The 11,187-nt window shown below is 40.6% G+C and overlaps 1 protein-coding gene across 1 annotated transcript; it reads left to right on the top strand.

Moving 5' to 3' along the window:
- Window positions 1-2,468: 2,468 nt before the first annotated feature.
- On the top strand, window positions 2,469-8,227 carry LOC140549549 (class I histocompatibility antigen, F10 alpha chain-like). The gene is made up of 9 exons (XM_072673280.1): window positions 2,469-2,670; window positions 4,094-4,366; window positions 4,466-4,753; window positions 5,784-6,059; window positions 6,182-6,280; window positions 6,509-6,592; window positions 7,096-7,152; window positions 7,752-7,808; window positions 8,125-8,227. The coding sequence occupies exons 1-9, from the start codon at window positions 2,607-2,609 to the stop codon at window positions 8,175-8,177; spliced, it is 1,251 nt and encodes a 416-aa protein (XP_072529381.1). The 5' UTR covers window positions 2,469-2,606; the 3' UTR covers window positions 8,178-8,227.
- The last annotated feature ends 2,960 nt before the right edge of the window (window positions 8,228-11,187 follow it).

Raw genomic sequence — 11,187 nt, 5'->3', positions numbered from 1 at the left:
ATTTCTATAGGGGATGTCCTTCACAGACTAAAGCAGCATGGCTGGGCTCCCCCTACAGTTAGAAAGTGGAATTTATGCATGAGCCACCACTAAAGGACACACTTTGCCTACACATTTCCAGACAAGCTGAGAGCTGCAGAAGCTTGATCTGAAGGTAGATAAGCATGTGGGCGGATGCTGTAGAGTAATACTGCAGGATTTTATGACTAAGTATGACTTAGTATGACTAAGCATTTCAGTTGCAGCCTTGTTCTCGGCCCCAGGGCTTGTCTTCCTTTGTTTGAATGTGACATTTTGTGTGTCTACTGTGTGTTTGCCCCTCCCCTGTAGTGCAGAGGTATCACATGATGCCATGGGATATGGGCAAGTGGCAACACCAGAGAGATATGCTGGAGAACCTGACGAATGCAGGGGGTTCCTGCTGGAGAACCTTCTCGGTTCCCCACTGATAGTTCAAAAGTGGCTTTTTTGGTGTCCTTGTTAAAAGGGCGTGTCCTGGCTTGGGCCATTGCACTGTGGGAACAGAACGCCACATCAGCAATGATGTGAAAGGCCACACATGACCCGCCTTCCACTCTATCCAAGAGCTCAGGAACGAGCAAGCAGTGGCTAATCCCCAGCCACACGACAATCCTGGCACTCCTCTCCCGTTCGTGTAGTGTCCTCTGAGGAGGCACCGGAACCCATGAAGCTGGGAGGTACCCACATACCTGAAAGCCATTCAGGTGACCATGCCCCAAGAGCATCTCTTCCCGGAAACTCACGTTTTTCACGACCAGGGGAACTGGGACTAGGCCTGTCTTCTCTCAAGCATATGGCCATCATCTGGAGGTCACCTTTTCAGGGGGCTCCCATAAATCCACCAAACTGCGGGTCTATGTGGATTCTCATAGCCCATCTTCATGTTTGGGTGTACCCGTCTGACTCCAGAGTGCTTATGTTTATTTCTATTAGCTTTTATGCTGTTTACTTGTTTATTGCATACAGCATTTCTGCATTTATTATACATAGCCCATTTAACATGACCTTTTCTATAACTCCTGAACACTTTGTATTTTATAGAATTTGTTAAAGTTGAAAATTGTTTTACAGTATTTCACACAGATTCTTTCAGTCCTGTAATTTGTGAGGTGTGGCCTCCACTAACATTAGTGGCCGACTTCCGGAATCCAGGCTCCTGATTGGGTCCATGGGTGGAGTCCTGGGAGTGCCCCGGGGGAGAGCTTGGCAACGAGGGCCTGACATAAAAGCTCCATTGTCATAACATAGTCAATAGACCCACATTATCATTTCATTTCTGTGCATTTTCCCTAAACACCTACATAAAACTGCCTAACATTGTTCCAGGGCCTAAAAGTAGCTTAGCCTTGGCCTGTCCTACCACTCACCCACAAACAGTAATTCATTAATAATTAATAATGCAATTAAAAACATTTAAGACTATTTAGTTTAGAATAGTCAATTTCATCAGATTTATCAAGAGGTTGGGTGGCTTTAGCCTCCTTATTGCACAGCCTGTGTTCTGAAAGCAGTCCAGCTAACCGCAGGTTCTACCACATGACCCTGTCCACTGTGAATGCCACGGGAGCTGATGAAGGCCCTGCTGTGGGAAACATCTCAGAAGATCCTAACAGATAAGGTGATGTTCATCCTGCACTGCTCTGCACACCAGTGTACAAGGGTAGGAGGGAGGAGTTGAGTGATCTGATTGGGCCAACCCTGTATCAGTAGAGGACATGAGCCATGGGCCGCAGACCAGCCTGTTTCGAGGGCCGGTGGGTAGAGAACTCTTCTGATGACCTTTTTGGCCGAGTGCATCCCAGGACCAGGCAGGACCAGTGCGGAAGGGGTGGGTGTTTAGCAGTGTGATTGACACTGGAGGGAGGAGCTTCTTGGCCTGTCTGTCCTGCTGGGAACCGCTGTGTTCGGCTCTTTTTGACTTTAATGCTTTATAAAAGTGTTTTAGTGAAATGTGTATCAGTGTGAACCTCATTCTGAAAGGCCTCACAGTTCTGCCTTTCTCTGATCTCAATCCTCTCTCAAATTACTCAATCTAACATCATCCAATTAAACCAATTAGAATATTCAAATGAAACAGGCCATAGTCTGCCTTACAACTTCATTATTTACATTTATATGGCATTTTATACCATATTCACCAATATAAACCACATCACTGCTGTCCAATGAAAAAAACATGTATCTCCATTTTAGTCAGTTTTTGGTTTCCTCCATTCTGTAAACCCTGTAGCTGCCCTGTAAAGAGCCCTGGATGAATGGACCAATAGGAATGGTCTAAATTGACCACTGGAATATATATATATATATATTTATATTCACTTCTATTGAGAGTTAAGGAGGTTGAGCTGCTGATGGTCTCCAGCTCTCTCTGGTTTTGGGGTGTGTCTGAAGGTCCAGTGCGCACCGTAATATCTCGTGTATTCGCGCAGAGGATCCCGAAGAGGAGAGCGGGGATCAGGCGGAGGAGATCAGCTCATCGCGGAGCAGCGGAGCAGAGGAGCAGCGGAGCAGAGGAACAGCCGGCTTTTCTCCAGGAGGAGCTTCTTCAGGGCGCTGCGAGCGGCTCAGGAGCGGAGAGGAGGCTGATGGAGGTGGCGGCGGCCCTGCGTGTGGCTCTGCTGGGCGCGGTGTGTGTGTGCTCTCTCGGAGGTGAGGAGATTAACGGGCTAACGGGCCTCCTGAGAAACCGAGAGGAACAAATGAGCCCAATATAGGCTCCGAATAGAAGAGTACTGCTGTTCCCACTGCTTATTCTACAGCATTACCACTGAATTCTGCCTTTACTTCATCTGAAATCAGCACTTTACAGTGTTCAGTAAGCACGTGGCATCTCAGCCCAGCAACTTACTTCCTCCTTCATTCATTCATTCATTCATTCATTATGTTTATTATGTTTATTATGTTTCTTTTATGATCAGGACCAGTGATATTACATGTATTGAGTGTGATTAATGATGATGAATTGTAAGCAGGTGTAGATCAGCACTCAAAGACACTGTAGAGCTGTAGACTAATGGTGGAAGTGTCTCAGCCAGGGAGAACCAACAGCTGACCTTATTCTCTTACTGTAATATTTAATAACTCAGTGAAGCTCCATGCTACTCTGGAATATAGTCTAATAGTTATAAACAACGTGATTTAATACAGTAGAAAAATTGCTGGATTATTGTATAATCTATATATTATAAAATTAAATCTGTATTATTATGTATTTGTGTCAAACTGTTCCAGTAACATATTGAACATGTGAACACGTGGATAAACTCCCACTTTAGTGACGTTTTACAGTGACAGATTTACAGTTTGTAGCACCTAATATTATAAAAACACCCCAAATTACCTCATATTCCCAGAAATGTAATACAGTGATGAACTTTAACTGTTATAACTCAGTCTGAATGTAATAAAACACAATTATGTGATGAGATGCACTCAAAGATCAACCTGCAAATTAAATAATTACTAATAATGTAACAAGATATGACATTATTGATCCATAAAAGGAGAAAGTGGCGTTACGTTAATGGTTAAGACCCTGTATTACATTATTAGGCTGTTTATTTATTTATTTATTTATTACAAGGGTACAATATTATCACATGACTGGATTATTCATTTGTTGAGAAATTTTAAGTTATTGGGGTTTGATGTAATATTTCTGTATAATGTTTTGTTGAGGTTATGTATTTAAAATCACACACATTGAAGCAGAAAGGACAGGCGTGTTATCACACATGAGCGGATTATGAATCCAACAATTCAGAGAAAGCTCCTTTCTAAAACACTGAGCTGGTCTGCTTTGTCCAGTGGATCTGCTACATGCTGGTAGGTAAGATCTTCACTGAAGAGAGTGTGACATGGTGCCACAGATACCTCCGTGGTGGATCACACTGGGGTGTTTTCCCATCAGACACTGAAATCTGTACAAGAGTACATTTTTGGAGTAGATCTTTTTAATCATTCACATTAAAGCTGTGTGTCTGTAGACGTATATTAGCTTATTTAAGCTCTGAAATGTGAGCCTTTAAAACCCTGTTTTAACTTCACACTGTCTTTCCCATGTCTCCTCCAGAGAGACACTCTCTGTACTACATCTACAGCGCCCTCAACAAGGACGTCGCTCTACCAGGCATCTATGAGTTCACAGCCCTGGGGCTGCTGGATGACCGGGAGATCGACTACTACAACAGTAAAGAGCAGATGAAGATTCCTAAACAGGACTGGATGAAGGAGAAGATGGAGGACGAGTACTGGGTCAAAGGCACCCAGTCTCGCAAGAGCAAAGAGCAGTGGTTCAGGGTCAACGTGGGAATCTTGATGGAGCGTATGAGGCACAATGACTCTGGTTAGTGATTCATCAGTTATCCTCTTTTAATCTCTCTGTGATTCCTCATGTTCCTCACGTTCTGTGTTTGTGATGGTTTTCATTGTCTTCTTCTATCAGATCTTCATGTTCTTCAGTGGAGACACGGCTGTGAGATCGATGACTCCAGTGGAGCAGTGAAGTTTGTGAGAGGCATTGATGAGTACAGCTACGACGGCTCAGAGTTCCTCTCCTTCGATGATCAAAACATGCGCTGGATTGCTCCAGTTCCAGAAGCAACACCAACTAAACAGAAATGGGATGATGTGGCCATCCTGAACCAGTACACCAAGGGTTACCTGGAGAAAGAGTGTGTGGACTGGCTCACCAAATTCATGGATTACGGAAAACAATCTCTGAGAAAACACTGTGAGTTTGCTGAGTAAAGTTCTCCTAGTAAAGCTTTTACTAAGGTCTCATACCTTAATTGGCTCGTTGGGGAAATGGTGTCTTCACAGTAATTATTAGGAAAGTCCAGGTGATGCCAGATGATTCTTTTGTGTTATTATTTTAATGGTACACACTCACATAGTACCATCATAGATCATGCAATGCCATATGTACATGCAACACACACAAAACCAGTGTTCCCAGTGTTCCCATCTCCCATGACATACAGTATCTGAGACAGATTATATCTGACCAACATCATTTCTTTTACTCCAGTCTTGGGTTCATTTATTAGTTTGAGACATGTTAGATCAGTGACTTCTGATGATAGTTCCTGTGGTTTTTAAAACTCTTGCAATGGCAGTTTTTCCGGTATCATGCAGCCCTACACCGAAGTCAAGGTTCGATTCAGACTGTAGCATCACTGTTAGGTGGTTAGTTAGGTATGAGTTTAGTGCAGCATAGTAAAATAACCTGAGAGCATACGGCTACGGTTTCCTTTCATTGATTTTAAACAGACAGTTGTACAAGTTACAGTCTGTTCTACCCTGAGGTAGCTGGTACAGCATGTAGTGAGTGTATAATTGCATATTCAGTGTGTTTGAACACATAGCTACCCTATATCTCTCAAACAGCCCAGACACACCGTCTTTAATTCGATCGACCACTCGCTCTTCATTGCCTGACACCTGTTATTTAACACCGGACGCGACTCACATTTAATGTATTGGTACAGCGACCAGTTGTTTTTTTGTATCCATGTAAGACTGTGAATGAACCTTAAATGGGCTCTTCTGTTTGGTTGGCTGATTCATCCATAATTTGATTGGCTTAATTTGATTATTATTCAGTTTGCTTGTCTATTGTGAAAAGTGAGCATGACGTGTGTTACACAGAATCTGCAAAATCTGTTGCAGCAGGTGCCATTCGGCCATTTTGGTTACTTTGTGTAAAACTCCAGTTAAACTCATTTTGAAATATATTGGAATTTGCATTTTTGTCACTTCAGCTCCACCAGACGTCTATGTGTTCGCAAAGAAATCTCAGGAAAAGCTGACCCTGACCTGCCTGGCCACGGGCTTCTACCCAAAAGACGTGGGGATGAGTGTGAGGAAGTACAGCACTTCACTTCCTGAACATCTGCTGACATCCTCTGGAGTCAGACCCAATGATGATGGAACCTACCAGCTGAGGAAGAGTGTGGACATTGATAGCAATGAAAAAGCCCGATACGACTGTTATGTGACTCACAGCTCCTTCGATGGGCCAATAATTAAAGAATGGGGTAATTAAATCTGTATCTTCATGCAGTTCTAATCTATCAGAGTTATTACAGTCCTTTACTGAGTGGAATTACTAACTACCCAAAAGTGTGTGGGCTTCCTGTAATTCTTTACATTTCTGTAGCAGAAAGGACAGGCCTTGTGGGGATCATTGTAGGAGTTCTTGTTGTGGCAGGTGTGCTGTGTGCTGTCGTCTTTGCCCTTAAAAAGTTTGGGATAATTGGTAAGTTGAGCTGTATCATTACAAGCACTCCCTAAATAATGAAGTAATTGCATTATTATTGGTATTTTTTCTTGGAGAAAGCAGAACGCAGTACATTAAGCTCCATAATGGCTGAATTCTCCTAATCTGCTCACTGCATTTAGTGGATGTATTTATTGTTTAGACATGAAGAATGAAGGTGAATGTAGGCTGGTGTATTTACGTTTTGGTCTTGTGTGGATTTACCAGGTGGAGGACGTCTTGGTGGATCACGTTCAGTCAGCAGTGGAAGTTCTCTCAGAAGTTCTAACCCAAGTTCTCAGACGTCTGCAGGTAGCATTTTTCAAAAGAAACCATTTTTGTTTGACCAAAGTTCTCCAATAACTACAGACAGATACAGATATGAATACAGCATACACACACATATGAGAACATGTGTACTCAGAAAAATCTGGAGGTGGGGGAGGATGGAAACTGCTGACTTTTAGAGAACAGAGATTTACTGCAGAGTTAGCTTGAAGTCCCAGGGCTGACTTTTGGGTCTCCTGTTGTAATACACTGTTCATAATTGAATCCAATATAATCACAGATCTCAGAATATTATATGTTGTATTCTGAATAGATACTCATATAAACATACCTTTGTACTGCAAATATGACGAAGGAATGAGTTTATTGGTTAATGCTTTAAAACTGTAAAAAAATAATAGTTTTTTTATTATTTAAAACATTTTATTATTTGTGTTTTATTATTAAGAATATATATTATATTATTATTATTATTTCCTCACTGTATTTTCTTATTGCATCATATTTTATCTTCTGCTTTTTTCCAGGCCATGGAATGACAAATGGGACAGCAAACGGCACCAATGGGGAGGCACTCCTGCATGGTAATTATTCATTCATTTAACATTTAAGAGATCTTCAGCAGAGAACAGTATCTTTAAGAGATGCTGTTCAGTTAATTGTCTTTAAAATTAAAGCATAAAAGTCTTCAGTATTTGTATTCATAAGGGTTCAGTCCACACCACCGGTCACCAGCAGGGGGCCAAGTTGATGTAGAAAGAAAGCAGCTCTGAAAACTCAATTTCCCAGAAGCCCCAGTGCTGATTAATGCTGATCAGACACACCTGCTGGGCTCGGCATAAAAGAGCTCCCAAAGTGCGGCTCAGTGCTGTGCCTTTGTAGAGGGGCAGATGGTAGAGTGGTAAAGAGAGAACTAGAGAACTAGAGAAGAAGTAAAGGAAAGGAAGCAAGTGGAGTGAATTTGTAATTCAGGAGTGAAGCTCTGGGTTTAAGGTGTGAGCTGAACCAAGGTCTCAGTTTAGTTATTTATCTCCCTGTTTAAAATAAATTAATAAACCAGGAGCTCTGCTCGTGGGACCATCACCCCCCACCCCCCATCCCCCTGCCTCATCCCGTATCAGTATTTTAGTGCTGGGAATGAGAGTTATTGCTGCATTATATTCCATTTCATGCTGTTTTCCAGAACAAGAAAACAATTATAAGACAGCAAACGGCTCCAACAGGGAGCTCCTACCACACAGTAAGTGCTGCTTATGCTTCCATTACAGTAACTTTATTAATATGCAGATTTGCAGTGGGTCTGTTCACCACAGTTTACACACTGATCTACCAAAATGAGAAGAGTTGTGTTTAAGGAATTGCTGAAGTTCTTCACAAGTTTATGGTGAAGCTAAGAAACCTAATGGTCTGTTTTACTGTAAACAGAGAGTGAGCCTTTTAACTCTTTAAACAAAGTTCAGGAAGATGGAGTTGTGTTTCTGGATGTTCAGAACTTCAGTTACTGTTTTTCCTTTTTTCCTTAATTTTTATTCTCCTTCTTTTCTGCTACTCTCAAGGTAATGGAGCCAGTAATGGGGCAGTGAATGGTTTCAGTGGAGCTGACCATTAATCATCTATGACCAGCAAGCTGTGAAACATGTTACTGAAAAGATTTTTTAAGCATTTTACTGTAGATTTATATTTTTGAGGGTCACTCCATCTGTTGCTCGAGAATGGAGATTGATTGAGATGAATTACTGTTGAGCAATAATCTGCTGATCTATCATCTATGACCAGCAAGCTGTGAAACATGTTCCTGAAAAGATTTGAGTATTTTACTGTACTTTTCTAATATGATGGTCATTTATTAGACATTTATTTTTACCTTGAACACTCATCTGCAGCAGACCTGGGTGACATGTGACCACCCAACAGCTTATAAATGCCCCTCAACAATCCACTGTTTTACCAGTAAAACTGTTAAATATTACATATTTCCCTGCCGTCCAATGAAAAACATGAATCTCCATTTTTATCAGTTTTTATTTTTCACCATGGTTTGAACCCTGTAGCTGCTTCTGTACACTGTACAAATAATTCAGGAGGAACAGACCAACATAAATGCTTGAAATTCATTATCTGACTCTAGTTTGACTTATTTGAAAAGTCACCAGATTGGAGATACATGATTTTCACTGGACAGCGACAGGATCTTGTTTAATGTCATTTAACATGAATTTAATTTGAGTCTAGAATAATTATTAATCAGCTTACTTTCCCAATACAATATCAGCTTTAAGCATCGTCAGTGTCTGATTATATCACCCAGGCCTGTTCTGCAGTCCTCAGTATAACTCCTATTAATTACTGTTAGCCGACCCACTGGTCAAGGTGAGAAGGAGTGGGAGGAGATAAATGGGTTTAACAGCTCTGTGATCATTTGAAGGAAACAAGCCTTCCTGTATCGCTGTGATCTCATGTACTACAGCATACAGCCAGGTTCGGTTACATTAGTATTACCTGGTAAAAAGCTCTGATGCACTTTTTTGAGTTCAGCTGATTAGGCAGCTTCCTCAAATCACATTCAGGGACTGTTATAGATACTGTATATTTCATAGTCTTTAATACTTTGATGTTAAACATAGGTTAATTAAAGTTAAAAATTGTTTAATTGTTTCACATGTGCTCTATACACCAATCAGCCATAACATTAGTACCTAATATTGAGTAGGTCCCCCCCTGCCACTGAAACAGCTCTGACAATTCAAGGCATGGACTCGAGACAAGACGTCTGAAGGTGTCCTGCTGTGAAATCTGGCACTAATATTAATGTTTACAGCAGATCTGCAGGTCCTGTAAGTTTTGAGGTGGGACGACCCTTTCTCCCGTTCACTGTTTGTCCTTTCCTGGAACACTTTTGGGAGGCACTGATCACTGCTTACCGGGAACACCTAACAAGACCTGCAAATTCATCCGTTTGCCCATTTTTCCTGCTTTTAACACCAGCATCACCTTCAAGAACTGACCGTCCACTTGCTTGCCTGTAATGTTGATCCATCCCTCGACAGATGAAGATCCCGCTGTAGAGGAAGAGAATCAGTGTTTTTCGCTTCACCTGTCAGCAGTGTTGATAGCGTAAGTGTTCCTGCTGTTCTCAGGTATGGGTCCTGACCACAGTCTGTCATGTGATCCACAGCAGTGTTACCTACTGCAGTTCTTCAGGAAGTATGGCAGCCCTGTTCTCCTTTATACAGGGTACAGATACTGGGTTTACAGACATGTGGTCTGATGTTTTGTGTAAGGTGGAAGCTTTGTATGATACTTTTGAAGGAATTTTATGTGTGAATTTATTATTATTATTTTAAATAAAAGAATATTAAACTCTCTCTGTGTTCCTGAATACATTTGGTCTGGAATAATCAAAGGGGTTCTAGAGAAACGGGTTCTACTGCTGTGAATGACTGTAAGCAGAGCTTTAAGGATGAGTTCACATGTAATTAAAAAAAAAATAATGACTCTCAGCAGCACCTCGATCACTTCATTATGTCTGAATGACTGAATGAGATGAAGCACAGAAAGCTGCTCATAAAATCACTGTAATTCTCTTATTATAAACACTACTGTAATATTACTACATTTATAAATTATCACATTTAGTCAATCAATAACCCAATAAACCCAATAACTATTTATGAAGTATGGGTAATTTAAAGTTGACTGCTGATACTGATGGTTGAAACATAAGAAGAGCTCAGTATATTAAAACGCAGCTCAGCCAATTAGATGTTAGAACCAGAACTACCTTTAAAAGGCCTGTTTGGATCATTCAGAGATGAACAGAGTAAAAAAAAATTTGTCAATTAAATATATATATAATAAATAATTTCTTACATTTGGTTTTAAAAAGCCAGATTTTCATGTTATCAAATGTAATCAGAAAGTAATATTACATTTGTAATATTATACATACAGTTTTAGCTACGAATACTGTTATTGATCAGTTTTGTTATTTGTTATTATATAATTTTTAGTTTTTAGAAAGTTACTGCAAACGTATCCATAACATTAGTGTTGTTTAGGAACGTTAGAAGAAGGTTCTAATAACGTTGTGATGAGAACCATTATTACGTCACGCTTTTCGAGAACGTTCCTGGAACATTTTGTCTGTAACGTCACTTGCTAACCTTCCTGGAACCTCTAGAAACATTGCTGAACATTCTTATAACGTTCTTCGTTAGCTGGGTTCCTACCTCCACATCACAGCACTACATATAAACAGGGGTGCACAATTCCGCTAGGATACCATCATATCTATTTGGTCCGATCTGTGTGTGAACAATAAATTAAAAAATAAATAAATAAATAAGAGTGGCCTGAGAATGGACCCATCTGGTATACCACAGCCAATGTCATATTTACTTGACACAAATTCACAGAGTATAATAAAGTATTGTCTGTAAAATATGTTTGGAACCACATAAGTACATTCTCAGAAATGCTAATCCATTTTATCAAGTCTGTTTAAGATTGTCTTCAGTATTTATTGGCCATTGACTACTTTTTCTAGGGCTGTTTCTGTGCAGTGTCTTAGCCTGAAGTCTGACTGATTTTTTCACGGAAGACGAGCGTCCAGACTTTTT

The sequence above is a fragment of the Salminus brasiliensis genome, chromosome 2 (assembly GCF_030463535.1).
Source record: "Salminus brasiliensis chromosome 2, fSalBra1.hap2, whole genome shotgun sequence".
NCBI classification, from domain to species: Eukaryota; Metazoa; Chordata; class Actinopteri; order Characiformes; family Bryconidae; genus Salminus; species Salminus brasiliensis.
Note: the sequence above shows the minus strand (reverse complement) of the source record. Positions and strands in the feature narration are given on the sequence as shown.